Raw genomic sequence first — 18,356 nt, 5'->3', positions numbered from 1 at the left:
CAACATTGAAATTCCAGTCCTTGAATACATTTCTTTTGTCATAGACCTACTGAAGAAGGAAAAAGCAGGTGATCTGGGACGCAGGCCACAGCATAATATACTATATAGGCAATCAAGGTTATAGATGGGGTGGGGTGCAATTCCATGGTGAGGTCTGTGTTTCAGCTTGCTTTCACCCACGAAATCTGAAAACTTAGAATGCCTGTGCCTTCAGGTAGCCACATACAGTTCTAGTGCACAGGTGACAACCTTCCTTGACCACTAGCTACATTTCCTGGGACCTAAGAAGTTTAAACATCTGAAGAGTGCAAGAGTGTTCCTTTCTAAATAACATATACAGTATTACTCAGCCAGTCTCATACTTCGTTAGCTTCCTTCCCTCCTTCTTTCCTTCCTCCCTTCCCTCCCTCCCTCCCTCCTTCCTTCCTTGAAAAAATATTGTAAATTTAGGGCTTGTCTTCACTGGGGAAATAAGTCCGTACACCATTAGAATATGAAATCCAATAGTGCTAGCTTTCATGTGCATTACAGGCATGGATTTTTTCACATTTCATTGACAAATGCAGAACCAACAGATTCACATATCCCACTGATCCCAAAGCAAACAATCCTGCACTTTGACTTTGGGTACTCTACTCTACTCAATGAATGCCACAGCTAACCCAAGATGAAGTGAGTTATCTTAGCAGATTTGCTTCTCTTTTTTAAGGTCTGATGTAAAAATGAATCTGACTTGACTTCACATATCCCACCAAGCCAAAAAGTGATTATTCAATAGATCACGGTGGCTTGGCTTCCTACTGCAATCTAGTTGAAACTCTTACATCTTAATGCAATGTGTGAAACCAGCAAACTGGAAGCTCACTGGTACTAGCAACAGAGCACTTCCTAATCACCATCCTTTCCTTCTGGTTTTTTTAAATCTGCAAATACGTAGCCATAGTTCTAAATAAAGTTTATGTAAATCATTCAACAGGCTATGGAAATCAAAACAGTAATTAGCTGTATAAATACAGCATGCTAAGCAGCAGTGTGATTTCTTTGGTTTTGGCTAACTGGGTCATGGCCTGTTCAACAAACCATGGATAAAGCAGGGTTTATGCAATGCATGACTCTAGCTGTTAAAGGAAAGCCTGCTTACCTTTAAGCATGAAATACAGTAGCGCAAGTAAGGTATTAAGTTTGTTTTAGGAATATTACAAATAATTCCTTAGCATTCTAACGGGGATAGGAGCAAAGAAACATAAATTTACTACAACTATCTCTATGTGTTAGCCATATTGAGTGTTACATCAATTGTCTTTAAAATTAAACCTGAATACAAATATATCTAAATTCACATTCGTTCTTTTCAATCTCACAGACAGGAAAGGGTAGATAAGTAACCTCATTCTGGTAATTTACATGTTAAGACTGTAAATTCTGGTAACACATGTTAAGACTGTGATCCCAAGCATTTCCCAATTGGATTAATTTTCAATAATGGCATTAGGAACATTTGGAGTGATTATTAGTCAAACACAAACAAACACCCACCCACCCCTCCATCCAAACAGCAAATTACATTTAAACTTATCAAGATTGTCTGAGCTCCAGCTGGCAAGCAGAATAAACAATTCTGATATACATGAAAATAGCTAACATCCCTTCCAGGGAGATTTCTACATTTTGACAGGTAACACTTTTTAAAATCAGTTATGGCTTGGCTTTTTGTATTTATATTTCAATTGGGGAGACATGAGACAAAAGTACCAGACTTGTCTTCTACTTAATCTCTGAACTTGTCCAGATCTGCAAAACGTCTCCCACTCTTCAGAAGGAGAAAAACCCCACCAGAATTTGTCCGAAGAGTTCATTCACTGGTTATAGATTGATGAAAATAGCCAGAGGGTAAAATACATTCATTATGTCACTTGAAGCCCCGAATGGTATCTTGGGGATATAGTTCTAGGATGGCTAAAATAAAATAAAATGTTCAGGTAAATATCTTGAAAATTTGGCAGCTCTAACAGAGGTATTTAAAAGAAAAGAAAAGTGTAAGAGCTGCTGTACGTTTTCCAAGGGTGGTCTTTGAACCAGACCACTCTTTAAAATAACAATCAGGGAAGGTTCAGTGACTTTGCTGTTTAGCTCCTGGGGATCAAACTAAAATTCCAATGGTGTGTCTGCTTGACTTGCTCCTGCAGCAAGAAGATCATCTGGAGATATCGTGGAAATAGTCTCTTCTAGACCAAAGAGTGGCAACGTTTGCCAGGCTGGGGAATTCTGGGATTTGAAATCCACACAACAGAGCCAACCAAGGTTGAGCAACGGCTGTTCTAGGCTGTCCTTGGTGGAAGTTTATTTGGGGTCCGAAGTATAAAAATAAACGAAGTGGAGAGAAGCTGATCAGAACTTCTCTAGGGCAATTTGTTCCATTAGGATGAGTCAATTTCTGCCTTTAGTTCAAGAAAGCTGTAATTGTTGTAAGGGAGGGAGAGAGAGAGGACATGGCTGGCTTTGCAACAATGCCAGAGAGTTTCATTTCCACTTCCTCTGCGTCCAGGTTTGGCCAACCGCCCTGCAGAAACAAAAGCGTTGCCCAGTCTGTGCCTGGAGTGCGGAGGACTCACTCCCAGCCTACACCGAAGTGTTCCTCTGAGTCTGGTAAGTGGGAGAAGCTTGCAGCATATCTGGCAGGCTCTGCCTGGTTGACAGCTCTGAGCCGGCGCCGGTTCTCGACAAGGTGGCAGGATATCTCAAGGCCTGTTCATAAGGGGGCGGCAACTGTGGAGAGAAGATCAGGAACACAGGATTATTTCCTGCCAATTGAGCTTCGCACTCCATTAAAGAATCAGTAGAGGGGAAACATATTCACCAGCCACTACAAACAAATCTTACACGGGTGGACGTCCAGTCCGCAGTTGCATACGTGGCTGGATAATAAAAGTGGAGGCCAAGTTAGATATGAAGAAAACCTCTGGCAATTATGGAATGGATTCTATTAAAAAGATGGTTTGTAAATACAGGTTTCATGGACTGGGGCCCGCACATATTGTGCGAAGCCAAAAGAATTAATAGGCGCAGGTTTGATGCCAGGACCTCAGTACAAGAACAAAACGGTATTAAGACTGTTTTAACTTCCCAGGATACTCCATTACACGTCTCAGACCAGCTATTTTTGCCAGCACAATTGGCTGAGCAGCTGCTGAACTCGCTTGCCTCAAAAGGCTTCAGGTCATCTCAGAAAACCTCAATCCGCCCAATGGATTTAAAAAGACAAACAAACCAGTTTTCTATCATTTGTCTATGGAGATTCTCAGCTATCATAGTTGTCCCAAAGGTGCTTTGGGACAACTGGATTTTTCTTGTCTTCAAGGAACAACAAGAAAGTCCAATTGCCTCTTGAAAAAGCACCTTTGGGTTTTCTGTAATTTGTCTCACAAATAATCTGTATGTGTTTAATCACCCAGTTTCCTCCCCTGCACCCTTCCATTGCACTCCAATTTAAATCCTGCAAACATTTACACCAGTGGTTCCCAACCTTTTTTTGGCCATGCACCACCTAAGCATCTCTAAAATCCTCATGCCACCCCTTCATGACATTTGAGTCTTACTATTCAAAAAGTGAACTCCTACTCAGGTGGAGAAAGCCTAAAAGGCCATTAACTAGGTTTAAACAAGGTTCCAATTGCCCCCATTAAAAATTAACTTTCTCCCCTGTGGGGCATGGGCCCCACATTGGGAACCACTGATTTAGACTCACTCTGAAAAAAGTGAGCTGTAATTCACAAAAGCCTTTGAATAAGACAGGTTAGTCTGAAACGAGTCCTCCTGGTTTTTTGGTTACTACTGCAAGCTGATACAATTCTCTTAAAACAAGCCTGACCTTTTTCAACATATATTGTACAGACCCTCTCATTATGTCTAATAATTTGTGGTTTATAGTTTGGAGCAGGGGTGGGTTCCATTTACCTTCGCCACCAGTTTGCATCGCGATGTTTCCTTATGAGCGATTTCACTTCCGCGCAGGGTCAGATGGTGGATTTAGCACAAAACACAGCTGAGGAGTTGATCAGCTGTGCTTCAGGCCAAGAAATAAAGGTCAGGATTAACCTGGGGGCAGACGGGAGGGCTTTTTTCAAAGCACAGATTGAGCAGAAGCCATCAAAACATAGGAAAATTAGCCAAAAAGTCAGGAAAAAAGATGGTAGTGAGCACGGACTGTCACAAACAGAACTGGAACCGTGACGTTAAAATTACAACACCAGTGGGTCGCTAACAGTTCGGGCAACCTGGTCCCAACTGGGAGGAACCCACCCCTGGTTTGGAACGATGGGGGATCTCAATCTTTACGATTTTATACAAGGACAATGCAAACCAGTGCAATGACTTTTGACGTTCTTCCTTTGGAGGGAGCTTTCATTTCCATTTTTTTGGTCAACTTTCTGTAGAACAGAGGCCTATAATCACGCTAGCAACCTCTTTAGAGGTAGTCCTCTACCTCTTAAAACAGTTCATTTGATGACCCTTTGAAGTTAAAACAGCACTTTAAAGTTTTATTATGACTGTTTTTCACACGACTATTGCAATATCCTCAAGGTCATGTGATTTTCATTTGGATGCTCAGCAAATGACTCACGACGATTGCAGCAACTGGGGTTCATGTGCTCCCCTTTTGTGGGCTTCTGACAAGCAAAGTCAATGGAGAAACCAAATTCCCTTAACAACCATGTTACTATTATTATTATTTATTTATTTTATTTATTGGATTTGTATGCCGCCCCTCTCGGAAGACTTGGGGCGGCTAACAACAATAATAAGACAGCATATAATAATAATCCAATACTAAAACAGTTAAAAACCCTTATTATAAAACCAAACATACATACAGACATACCATGCATAAAATTGTAATGGCCTAGGGGGAAAGTATTTCAGTTCCCCCATGCCTGGCGGCGGAGGTGGGTTTTAAGTAGCTTACGAAAGGCAAGGAGGGTGGGGGCAATTCTAATCTCGGGGGGGAGTTGGTTCCAGAGGGCCGGGGCCGCCACAGAGAAGGCTCTTCCCCTGGGTCCCGCCAAGCGGCATTGTTTAGTTGACGGGACCCGGAGAAGACCCACTCTGTGGGACCTAACTGGTCACTGGGATTCGTGCACTTAACAAATGTGGCAAGAAAAATCACAAAACGGGGCAAAAACCCACCTAACAAATATCTCACTTAGCGACATAAATTTTGGGCTCAATGGTGGCCGGAAGTTGAGGATGACCTATATACTTCTTTGTAACTTTTAAAATAAATTATTTTTTCCCCTTTCTTTTTCTCTTTTCACTGTTTACGATTTGTTTTTATTTTACGTTTTTTTACTACGCTAGAAAAACGTTTTCAATAAAAATATGACATGGTGTAATGCAATAAGTCACACTTACTAGAAACAGGAAGGAAAGATGTGGGGAAAGAACTGGTTGGTCCCATATATAGATATGGATACATATTTCAAGCACTGGAAATGCATATGTCTTATGTGTGAAGTGGGTGTTTGTAAACACGCCAAGTGTTTCAAAGAATTGTGATAGAATTTTTCCTTAGCTGTTGCCGTTAAATTTCTGAGCAGCTGAGCAAGTGATACACTGCTCTGAAGCCAAGGAAGTAAACTGCATAGCAGTGCAATACGATAAACATCTAGCTTGTAATACAATCTGCTAGAAGAAGCTTGTCTATAGTCTTCCGTTGGCATGTCAATGTTGTGTTTAAACACTTGTTATGTAAACTAGGATTGTCATCCAATGCTTTAATTAGACTTAAACCGCAAACCGACACCCATTTATCTGGGAGTAACATTACAGTACTGAATCCAAGGGCAATTCTAGTAAACAGGTAGGGCTGTAATGTAGTCGGTTAATTAAATATATGTGCCTTGGCATGCAGAAAAGAACAATAGTTCTGAAGCTAGAATCATTCTTAGTTTTTAGAGGGTACCAGTATATATATATATATAGTAGTGCAGTGTTTCCCAACCGTGGCATCTTGAAGAGATCTGGACTTCAACTCCCAGAATTCCCCAGCCAGCAAATGCTGGCTGGGGAATTCTGGGAGTTGAAGTCCAGATCTCTTCAAGATGCCAAGGTTGGGAAACACTGTAGTAGTGGATAAAAATAAACTCCTTTATTACTGATTAAAGGTTTTAAACCCGCTAATGGAACTGACTGACATGTTTTTTATATTGTGGTTCCTGGAAATCTACCATAGGAGCCTTCTGATAAAATAAGCTGCTCCCCACCTCCAGGGAAAAAGAGAATTGCTGTTAGAGGGACCAATATCCCCAGACATAACCCTTCATTGTTCCCCTCACCTCTTCCCACAAATCTTATTTTTCTGAGGGAGGAGAAGCTTTGGATCAAGAGAACTTAAGACTTCTTTGCCTTCACCCATACATCCAAAGAGCTTCTGACCTAAGATAGAGTTTAGGTTAGCGTAATCAGCTTTTTTCCCCCTCTTAAAGGAAAAACTGTTGATTTTTTTTAAAGAGGCAAGGCCAATGCCCAGCTGATGTCAGCAGCAAGAGCATGGATTCAATTCAATTCAATTCAATTTATTAGATTTGTATGCCGCCCCTCTCCGAAGACTCGGGGCGGCTCACAACAACGATAAAAACAATATTATAATGGCACAAATCTAATATTAAAAATAACTAAAAACCCTATCAAAATTAATTAATTCACTGGGATTTCAGCTCTATAGCCCTCCATAAACAGAAGGGACTGACAAATATTATTAGCTATATTTTAACTAACAATTTATGTGACAATTTTAGTGTTTGGGGTGGAGGGGAGAAGAGGTGATTCTTGTATAATCCTTTGCCCTTTTCTCTAGGAAATAGTTGATTAATCAGAGGGTTTTCGGGCTACGTGAGAGATTTCAAAAGTAATTTCATTTGTATTTTTAAAAGAACTGTTTTGCATAGCAGCAAAAGCAACGAATCAGTGTTAATAACAACTAATGTATTTTAAAAATGGAACATTGTAATTCACAGATACATATTTGGCAACAATAATTCCCCATCAATGAGGTCCCAAAGGCTTTCCGGGATAGGTTTTTACATGATTTTACAGATTTCTGGAAGAAGTCCTGTAACCCATAGAATTCTATCATGAATCCCCTTTGCCTTAGGATGGGAGGAATTTGATAAGGAATATCCATTTCAGTCATAGGACAAAAGAAGACAAGTAGAAATAATTGATTGTCATCTATTGCATCAAAGATACGCACATACAATATTCCACAACTACATTGGGATAGGGAAGTTTTGTCTTGTTTTTGTGCAAGGATCATAAAAGCTACATCTGCCTTAAATTTTCCTATCTTTCTCCTAACTATATAGTCCACTCTGGGTATCTTGGCACTGAGATAGAATGTGACCTTTTCAGGATAATGTCTAATATATTAATCCATATAATTGTGAAAACATGCCCTAAAGATTAAAAGAATCTGTAAGTCAAAAGGTTAATAAGAAACCAGAGAGAGAGGCCACTGCAAATATGCTATGGTTGCTGAACTTACCGTACATCTGGCTATAATTTTTGGAATTGAATAAGCATGCTAGGTTGGATTTCTGCAGTAATTCTAATACATAGTTCCAAAGAAATGGTACCCACATTAAACATGAACTGTCCTGACTTTGTTTAGGGCAAATTTTTTCCTACAACCATATTCAACCGATTTAATTCAGAGGATATATCTTTTCTAAGAAAGAAAAGGAAGAACATCCTTTTTTATATCCCAAGTGATATATATTGAGTATCCAGGTGCGTTCCAAAAGTAATGCAATTGAATTTCCCACGCCACTCCTATTGGTCGGAGTGGGACCGAAGCACTTGGAGTAGGTGTGGGGGATGCTAAGCTTTGCCACAAAACCGGTCTCAGTGCTCTTTTCCATGCTGTGGAAGCGGCAGGACGTCAGTTATTGTAAACCTTTGCGTGCCGGCCGTGTCATGGAAAAAATGGAATTGACAATTGAGCAACGTTATGCCATTAAGTTTTGTGCTAAACTGAAAAAAATCTCTTGAGGAGACTAACAAAATGATTCGTGAGGCTTACGGGCACTCTGCTCTATCCTACTCACAAGTTTCAAGGTGATCAAAGGCCTTTAAGGAGGGTCGGGAAGAGGTTCACGACGAACAACGCTCTGGGCGGCCGTCAACCAGCAAAACCGACAACAATGTGGCTTGTGTTCGATAATTGTTAGACTCTGACCGTCGATTGAGTATCAAGATGGTTGCCAATGAACTGAATTTGTCGTCTACTGTTGTGTTTCGCATTGTTACTAAAGATTTAGCGATGAGGAAAGTGTGCGCCAAGCTCGTGCCCAAGGTGTTGTCAGACGACCAAAAGACCAACCGAGTGAAAATTTAAAGTGAACTTTTGCAATGTATAGAAATTGAACTTGATTATTTGGACAATGTCATCATTGGTGATGAAACCTGGGTTTTTGAATATGACCCAGAAACAAAATGCCAAAGCTCTGAGTGGCACACCGACCAGTCCACCAAACACCAAAAAGCAAGAATGAGCAAATCAAAAGTAAAAACGATGCTCATTGTCTTTTTCGACAGTAAAGGAGTGGTCCATAAGGAGTTTGTTCCTCAAGGACAGACAGTTAATGCTGCCTACTACGTGGATGTGCTGGAAAGACTCCGAAAAATGGTCATCAGGACGAAAAAAGACATCTCCGCTACCTGGCAACTCCATCACGACAACGTGGCTTGCCACAACGTGCTATGAGTCCACGAGTTCCTGGCCAAACACCAGTTGCCAATGCTGCCCCACTCCCCCTATAGTCCTGATGTCGCCCCAGCAGACTTCTTTTTGTTCCCTTGGATTAAAGCAAGGAATCCATTTTTTGTCCATAGAAGCAATCCAATCAGCTGTGACGAAGACTTTGTGAGAGGTCCCTGAAGATGCCTTCCAGGATGTGTACCGGTCATGGCAGAGTCACTGGAAAAAATGTGTAGAGGCCCAAGGACAGTACTTTGAAGAATTTTGAAGTGTTTGTGCAAATCTGTTTAAATTACTTTAAAAATAACAATTGCATTACTTTTGGAACTCACTCTGTATATAGTTGTGTTAAGCCCAGATAAAGTGAAACTAATATTTAAACGACCCTAATTGTTAACTGAAACTGTTTTGGAGGAAAACGTAGAACATTCATATTTGGGCGGGCTTTTTCTAGTACTATGTTTGGTTAAATCCCTGTGGACCAGAGTATAAATTATAGGCATTTATTTGCCTGCTGTTCCAGTTTTGAGTTAAATGCTGTTGTAGCTATGCTGATCTGCTTCTTGCCTACTGAAGCCCACTACACCAGTGTTTCCCAACCTTGGCAACTTGAAGATATTTGGACTTCAATTCCCAGAATTCCCTAGCCAGCGAATGCTGGCTGGGGAATTCTGGGAGTTGAAGTTCAGATATCTTCAAGTTGCCAAGGTTGGGAAACACTGCACTACACAATACCAGATTACAGAATTTCAGTTCCTGGCATTGTTCATTCCTGTTAAGGTGGCTAGATCTATCAAGAGATACCACTAAGAAATATCTGCTCTTTTTTTTTTTTCTCACTTCAGCTTGTAAGTTTTGGCAAATATTTATATTCAAAGCAATCCATTGATGTCTCAGAATGAACTCTCCCTTTCTAAAGCTCATAACTTCAGGTTTGGCAACATGGAGAAAATAAAACTCAACATATTACAGGGAAAAGGTAGGGTGAGAAGAAAGAAGTGCTCAATTTTGAGGACAGAATTGTGATCTGCGTACAAGGATTTGAAGCTAGATGTATGTTCCAACGTGAGTTCTTACTTATCTACTGTTTGGCTATCTAGATTACGTGCTACTATAAAAGGGCTTATATATCTGTAGAAAGTGCTTTAAGTGTGTAATCTAAGTTGTAATTAGAGTTCAAGATGCTGACTGCCCTTATTATTTATTGATATGAAAGTTTTAAGGCTCAAGGCCGTTAGAAATCCCAGCATAGAGCTCCAGGTTGTGCTTACAAAAGCATTTACTTTCAGTTAAAAGATCCAGGTTGTAAATTCCACGGAGATCAATTGAATGAGCTCCCTAATAATTATATATGAGATTACATTCCTAATAGAGAAGCCGGTGCTATTTCATCTCCGTTAAGTATTCAGCTCTAAGCAATTATTTCCTTGAAAGATCAATATCTTTCACCCTGATTATTAACTCTTTCACCACAGCACAGGACAAACTGAAAATTATTTGAAATGGGGCTTCAAAGCATTTCTATGAGGCTACAATTTTAAAGAAATGCCAGTAATATGATGGAGTCATATTTGCAAAGTGGCCATGCACTTTTTCCTTTTCTTCTATTATCCTGCCAAACAAACTCTGTCGGATTTTGAAACCCTGGAAGAAGCAGCAGTAGGATAAGCCTTTCATTTAATCATAGTTCACTGGGGCTAGAAACAAATCATTATTCTTTGACTAAAATACAGGAGAAAATCACCTTCTAATAGACTTTTGATTTCGGTGAGCACTGAAGGTTTTACATAATGTTTCCAAAGTATAATTTAAAATGTGCAAGGCTTTTTTAAAGGCTGATCAGTTCAAAAAGAGTTGTTCCAGCTCTCCTAAAGGTTTTCAGATCTTGCTCCACTCCTCTCGGGGTCAGTTTTCAAGGCCAGAACATTTTCACAATAGCCTAAGTAGTACCAGAACGTTTCCAAAATGCTTGGGACAATCATTTTGAACTCCAAATGTCACATTTTGTACCAGTAATTGTACAGTAGTCCCTCGCTATACCGCGCTTCACCTACTGCGGCTTCACTTCATCGCGGGTTTCTGAGGAAGTCGATCGGCAGATTTAAACAGCCCGCTGAACTCGATCGGCAGGTTTTTCAAAATAAAAATAAAAATCTAAAATTGTAAATACTGTATTTAAATACTGTATCTAAAATAAATACTGTGTGGGAAGGGTTTATAAACCATTAAAATAATGAAAACTTACCAAACAATTACAATATAAATACTTAAATAAGTACTATCAGTCGATAAATTCCCCATCGCGGATTTCACCTATCGCGGCCAGGTCTGGAACGTAACACCAGCGATAGGTGAGGGACTACTGTACTACACCTGTTTTGAAACATTTTAGACACAAAACATTTTGCCCACTGCCAGTTGCTAGAACAGGCAAGATTAGTTTTGTTTCTAGTTTACTTTCTCACACCACTATTATAAGGCATAGTAAAGACCCTGATGTCTTGAATGGGTTAGAGCAGTTTTTCCCAATCTTGGCAACTTGAAGATATTTGGACTTCAACTCCCAGCCAGCAAATGCTGGCTGGGGAATTCTGGGAGTTGAAGTCCAGATATCTTCAAGTTGCCAAGGTTGGGAAACACTGGGTTAGAGTACTGGGTAAAGAGCAGGCAGAATACATGTCACAGGTGACCTACTGACAGGTTGAGACCACAGCAATACCCTCCATCTTCAGCTTTTCCCACCTTCTCTCAAAAACACGCCAGAAATAAAACTTCCCTCTTCCAGAATTCCCTTTCTGTATTATAGCAATAGCACTTAGACTTATATACCGCTTTACAGTGCTTTACAGCCCTCTCGAAACAGTTTACAGAGTCAGCACATTGCCCCCAACAATCTGGGTCCTCATTTTACCAACCTCGGAAGGATGGAAGACTGAGTCAAGTTTTAGGATCAATCTGCTGAACTGCTGGCAGCCAGCAGTCAGCGGAATTAGTGTGCAATACTGCATTCTAACCATTGTGCCACCATGTATGTGCTGTATGGTTTTTAATTGTTGGGGTTTTTATATATTTTTTATTATTAGATTTGTCCCATTGTTACACTCTTTCTTATTACTGTTGTGAGATGCCCCGAGTCTTTGGAGAGGGGCGGCATACAAATCTAATTAATAATAATAATAATAATAATAATAATAATAATAATAATGGCTCTTTTTAAAAAAGTATCCCTTATCAATGTTATTATTTATTTTGTCTACATCTCATCTTTCCTTTAGAGACATAAGAAGACATACAGAGGATACCCTTCTTCTACTTTCTCCACAATCACCTTATGATATTGGGTGTGTGTGTGTGTTTGTGTGTGTATGTGTGTGTGTGAGAGAGAGCAGTCAAAAATCACTAAGCAAACTTCCATGGCTAAAGGTAACCGTAACCTGACAAACATCTGAACCACTCCACCACTCCTTCAATTTCTTGCTCCGTTATCTTAACCAGAGGGTTTATTAACACACTCATTTAAAACTAGTGAGAACTCCAAATAGGGGTTTTGAATGGGGGCTGAAGGAGTCTCATATGGTGCAGTAGTTAGAATGCAGCACTGCAAGCTACTTCAGCTAACTGTAGTTAGCTGTAGCTGTAGTTCAGCAGTTCAAATCTCACCAACTGCTCAAGTTTGACTCAGCCTTCCCTCCTTCCGAGGTGGGTAAAATGAGGACCCAGATTGTTGGGGGCAATAGGCTGATTTTGTAAACCGCTTAGAGAGGGCTGTAAAAGCACTAAGAAGCGGTAAATAAGTCTAAATGCTATTCCTAATGCTATGTCTGCCTATGACAGGGGTGTTAAACTGGATTTTGTTCAAGGACCTGATCAGTACTGTAGTTCTCCTCAGTGGGCCAGCTGGGGTGGGAAGGAGTTGGGGTTCGGCCAGCAGGGTGCTGCAGGAGGCCATCCAGGCTGAAAACGGGGTATGGGGGGGTATGTTGTTAGCAGAGACACGTGGGCCAGCCCTTTACTATTTGCAAGCTGGCCCAATGAGCCAGATTTAAACACCCCATAGGCCAAATCCTGCCCGTAGCCTCTGGCTTATAACACGACATAGGGCAGCTGCATCCTGCATACATATCTCAAGGCTGGAACTCTTACTGGTGTCAACAAGACTTTTAAATAATTGGGAAAGAACTACAATAAAAGCAAACTGGATTCAGTGTCAAGGAAAACCCACACAGTTTACACATTTATTGCAATTTCTCTTGACTGAGGATGGTCTGGGTATCTGAATATCAACATAAGTGAAGAGGATGGATTTGGAAAAATTGATAAATCACTCCCGTTAGCATGGATGAATGAAGAAGATGCAGCTGTCCAGATGATGGACTAAAGGCTGCATCGTCTACTAATGCTAGCATGTCAACTCGACCTGGAGGGAGTTAATCATCTAATAAGCTCTGAAGAGTCACAAATTTCCGATCTGTACTTTGATGAGTGGTTGCAAGCTGAGAGGAGCCACATGTCCAGCGACAGTTCTGCTTGTAGAAAATGTCTTTCAGGTCCCACATCCTTGCAGTAAAGTGAGCTCAGGTAAAAGTGGGAGAGGGCCTTGCTTAAATTTAGGTCTTTGATACAGGCTGGATAGCTAGGTAGACTTGGTCCAACACAGCAGAAACACTGCAAATTTAATGTGGACTCACATGCTTTACTTTATTTATTTTATTTTATTATTTATTTTGTCCAATACACAATGAGGGTTTTAGTGGGTATATATCTATATACACATAGTAAAATACATGATGAAGGTTATAGAGAAGATACTCATAGTAAAATATATCTAAGAAGGAATAGAAGAGAAGATATAGGAATAGACCATATCAATGAAAGAATAGAAGAAGAGATATAGGAATAGAAGAAGGGAATAGGAGATATAGGAGAGCAATAGGACGGGGGACGGAAGGCACTCTACTGCACTTGTACTCACCCGTTATTTTGCATTACTTATCTTTTATCTTGAAATTTAAAAAAGACAGGGACTGATAACAGGCAGAGACAAAGTTGAAAAAAACACTATTTCAGATATTCAGAAATACCGCAAGGAGTACTGTATCGCGATGAGAACAAGCAAAAAAGCAAAAGCTTCATGGCCTGTTGCCCTGCACAAGGTAGTGAGAGAAGCTGAAAATAAAACCATATGCCTCTATTGAAACCCCCAGGGCAGGGGTTTGGCCCGATCAGTGTGTACCAGTAGCAGTGGTGGCCAGTGAATTGGAGAATGAGGCTCCGCCCACCCGCTTGGATGTCTCCATTTTGTTCTTTTTAAGCCTTTGCACATGTGCAAGGCATTCTGTGCATGCAGAGATTGAAAAAGTAAAGAGGTGGAAACTAAATGGGAGAAGCCACTTAGAACTAAGGAGAAATTTCCTGACAGTTAGAACAGTTCATCAGTGGAACAGCTTGCCTCCAGAAGTTGTGAATGCTCCAACACTGGAAGTTTTAAAGAAAATGTTGGATAACCATTTGTCTGAAGTAGTGTTGGGTTTCCAGCCCAAGCAGGGGGTTGGACTAGAAGACCTACAAGGTCCCTTCCAACTCTGTTGTTGTTGTTGCTGTTATTATTATTATTATTAAAAAGTGTGCGCATGAGCAGAACAATAGAAACATAGAAGATTGACGGCAGAAAAAGACCTCCTGGTCCATCTAGTCTGCCCTTATACTATTTCCTGTATTTTATCTTAGGATGGATATATGTTTATCTCAGGCATGTTTACATTCAGTTATTGTGAATTTACCAACCACGTCTGCTGGAGGTTTGTTCCAAGCATCTACTACTCTTTCAGTAAAATTTTCTCACGTTGTTTCTGATCTTTCCCCAAGCACTTAAAGTGCGCACTTCTGAACCAGTAGGGAAGGTAAGTAGATTTCACCACTGGCCCGGGCCTATATTCACAAACCAACCCACTCACTTATGGTTTTAAATGGACAGATCTCTTATGCACGATTGCCTTCTTGCCCGCCGTACCTCCTTTCAGAAGACAGAATGACTTCTTTTCAAAAGATTCAAGATGAATCATTAACCAGAAAGAATATAAACAAGTGGCAAGCACTGGAGACTCCTGGAACACTCTGTTCCTTCCTTTAAGATTTTTTTTAAAAAAATTGTTTTGAAAAAAAAAATGAGGCAGAGTCCCAAGTTATCTCAATAAAAATGGACTTAGAACAAATCCTATAAATACCTCATCAGGGGAATAATTTTTATAGAACTAGATTTTTTTTTTCATCCCGAGAGATCATTTCTACTGAATGCTCACCTCTGGAGAGACTTCCGCCCATAATCCAAATCTATCAGCAATCATCTGGTGGATTTCCCGTTGCCGGTCCTTTTTTCGTACACTCTCATAGCTTGGTAGGTGAGACTGCTCCCATTGTGGAAGCTGATAGCTACCGGGGCTACCAACACAGAACAATTCATCTCCCTAGGTAGGCAAAGGAACAAAGGTCGTCTTTCAAACATTTGGTAGGTCTATGTTTCCCCCCACATTTAGTGTACATACGTGTACGCCAGGGGTCTCCAACCTTGGCAACTTTAAGACTTGTGGACTTCAACTCCCAGAATTCCTCAGCCAGCAAAGTTGGCTGAAGAATTCTGGGAGTTGAAGTCCACAAGTCACAGCCAGCAAAGTTGGCTGAGGAATTCTGGGAGTTGAAGTCCACAAGTCCCAGCCAGCAAAGTTGGCTGAAGAATTCTGGGAGTTGAAGTCCACAAGTCCCAGCCAGCAAAGTTGGCTGAGGAATTCTGGGAGTTGAAGTCCACAAGTCTTAAAGTTGCCAAGGTTGGAGACCTCTGTTGAAGGCAAGCATCCCCATTAGGTTTACACTGGTTTTTTATCAAGCTGATATAAGACCAGAACCAAGGCTAATCTAACTCTATTGTTCTCTTCCTTTCAGAGTCTATAAACCAGCATAATCCATTAAACTAAGCAAGTATTTGGCGTGCTCCCAACAATATGCAGCAAGAAGATTGGTGCTAATTTATGAGACAGGATAATTTTCTTTCCATAGAGGTAGTCTTGCAAAGGCGACCACAGTTAAGGCCAAAATTTTGGCTGCTAGTTGAGAGAGAGGTTAAGTGAACTTTGCCCCGTTTTGCATTTATTGCCAAGTGATTGTTAAGTGAATCACTGAAGTTGTTAATTTAGTAACATGTTACTAAGGGGGAATGAATCTGGCTGCTGATTGCAAAAGGTGATCGCACAACCTCAGGGCATTGCAACCATCATAAATATCAGCCAGCTGCCAAGCATCCAAATTTTAATCATGGGACCATGGAGGTTCTGCAACAGTCATAAGTGTGAAAAATGGTCTTAAGTCATTTTTTTCAGTGCTGCTCTAACTTCAAACCGTCACTAAACAAATGATTGAAAGTTCAGGGCTACTTGTATACCAGCTATAAGTTGCCATTTTTCTGTACGGATTTAAAAACTCTGATATATATTTGCCACAATATATATATATTGTGGCAAATAATGATCAGCTTCAAGGGAGGAAAAAAAGCAAGGAAGAAGTTTTAGAGCCAATCTTCCCCATGCACATCAAATAAAATTATTCTTGAGCTGTATTTCAGATTGCAGGGAAAGAATATGTGTGCATGGAAGACTTTGGGGAGGGTGGCTGGACACAAGGAGGCATTTGTTGTGACCTGCCAGCAGCCGGTGCAGCTGATAGCGGATCTCGTTTGCGAGAAGTTTGACTTGGTGTTCGCCAGCAACCTGTGCAGCTGGCACCCGAGTCGGACAGTGAGGCGGCTGGCGAGGACTCGGTGCCAGAGGCAGAGGTTCAGCCGGGGACTTTGGAACCTCCAGCACCTCTTGGCAGTGATGAAGAAAAAGAGGGTTCTCCTCTTCTTAATGCAAGAGTGCGAAGAGCTGCCAAGAGGCAGGAGTGGTTACTCCAGAGGAGGTCTCCTCAGGAGTAAGACTGGAGGCTAATTGGCCACTCCCCTAGACTACTTAAGGACAGCAGAGGCAGCTGAAAGGCTGCAGGAAACAAGGTTTTAGAATTGTGTATTTGTCTATCTGTCCTGAGTTCCTCCTGTCTAAGAAACTCTCTACTCTGCTTTCCTGCTTCGGATTATTTATCTAGAAAGACTTCTAGGCATTTTGCCAAGCCTTTGAAACTTCGTGAGATTACAAGAAATAATTGCCTTGTTCTTTGATTTAAGACTTTGCTGAACTTACCCCAGCTGCTAATAAAGATTAATTAGCAGTTGATTTTTTTTTTTGGTAAGAAAAGATTGCTTTTAGATTTGTGTGTGCGTGTTTCCACTACTAAGCCAGTTATTAGTAGTGGTTTATTGATTAAATTAAATTTGTCCAACCTGAATTTTTGTTATGCAACAGCATTCAGACAATTACAGATAGTCCTTGACTTATAGACCATGATTTATTCAGGAAGCAGCAGCTTTATTTGAAATTAGGATTGCATTGAACAAATGGTGGTTACAATCAGTTCTCAGAGTTCTGACAATCTCAGTACCCTTATGGTCACATGATCACGATCCGAGTAATTATCAACTGGTTGACACAACCATTACAACACCCCGCAATCACATGATTTCCATTTGCAATTTTCTGCCGGCTTCCCCAGAAAACCAATGGGAAAGCCAGCACAGAAGTCTGTAGACTGCTGGCATAAGTCTCCCCACCACCACATATCTTCCCCCAGTTTCTCTGTGCCAGCCACTCATGCGCCTCCCTGCACCCTGCCTGAGTCACCCTACTGAACCCCTGCACACACACTCCAGTCCAGTGTTTCCCAACCTTGGCCACTTGAAGATATCTGGACTTCAACTCCCAGAATTCCCCAGCCAGCATTTGCTGGCTGGGGAATTCTGGGAGTTGAAGTCCAGATATCTTCAAGTAGCTAAGGTTGGGAAACACTGCTCCAGTCTTTGCTGTGCTTCCCTTGTAGCCTCACCGCCCCACATCCTTGTGTGTTGTCTCCAACCCTCACTCCACCTTCCTTGCACATCCCCATGCATCCTTGAGCTTCACCTCCTCTCACTCTTATAGAAACAATGAAGATTGACAGCAGAAAAAGACCTCATGGTCCATCTAGTCTGCCCTTATACTATTTCCTGTATTTTATCTTAGTATGGATCTATGTTTATCCCAGGCATGTTTAAATTCAGTTACTGTGGATTTACCAACCACGTCTGCTGGAAGTTTGTTCCAAGCATCTACTACTCTTTCAGTAAAATAATATTTTCTTACGTTGCTTCTGATCTTTCCCCCAACTAACCTCAGATTGTGTCCCCTTGTTCTTGTGTTCACTTTCCTATTAAAAACACTTCCCTCCTGAACCTATTTCACCCTTTGACATATTTAAATGTTTCGATCATGTCCCCCCTTTCCCTTCTGTCTTCCAGACTATACAGATTGAGTCCATCTTATGTACCTCTGCACACCCTCACAGGTCCTCACCACCTCTCCCTTTGTGTACCATCACTGAGCCTTGATGCATCTCCCTTGCACCCTCTCTGAACATGGCTATGCCTCCCTCATGTCTTCCCCCACTCAGCAACAGCCCATCTGCCTGCTTGCAAGACGCCTGG

General features: G+C 41.1%; 1 protein-coding gene across 2 annotated transcripts in view; it reads right to left on the bottom strand.

Moving 5' to 3' along the window:
- Window positions 1–1,248: 1,248 nt before the first annotated feature.
- LOC139161192 (uncharacterized) overlaps window positions 1,249–18,356 on the bottom strand; it is a 49,056-nt gene continuing 31,948 nt past the window's right edge. For both annotated transcript variants that reach the window (XM_070739985.1, XM_070739984.1), the window contains exons 4-5: window positions 15,055–15,219; window positions 1,249–2,766 (exon numbers count right to left, since the gene is read on the bottom strand). In XM_070739985.1, coding sequence (XP_070596086.1) covers window positions 2,620–2,766; window positions 15,055–15,219 — 312 coding nt within the window. In that variant the 3' untranslated portion in view covers window positions 1,249–2,619. The remainder of the gene's footprint in view (window positions 2,767–15,054; window positions 15,220–18,356) is intronic.

Source organism: Erythrolamprus reginae, chromosome 2 (genome assembly GCF_031021105.1).
Source record: "Erythrolamprus reginae isolate rEryReg1 chromosome 2, rEryReg1.hap1, whole genome shotgun sequence".
In the NCBI taxonomy this organism is placed as follows: domain Eukaryota; kingdom Metazoa; phylum Chordata; class Lepidosauria; order Squamata; family Dipsadidae; genus Erythrolamprus; species Erythrolamprus reginae.
The sequence above is the reverse complement of the archived record's forward strand: the minus strand, read 5'-3'. Positions and strand labels throughout refer to the sequence as shown.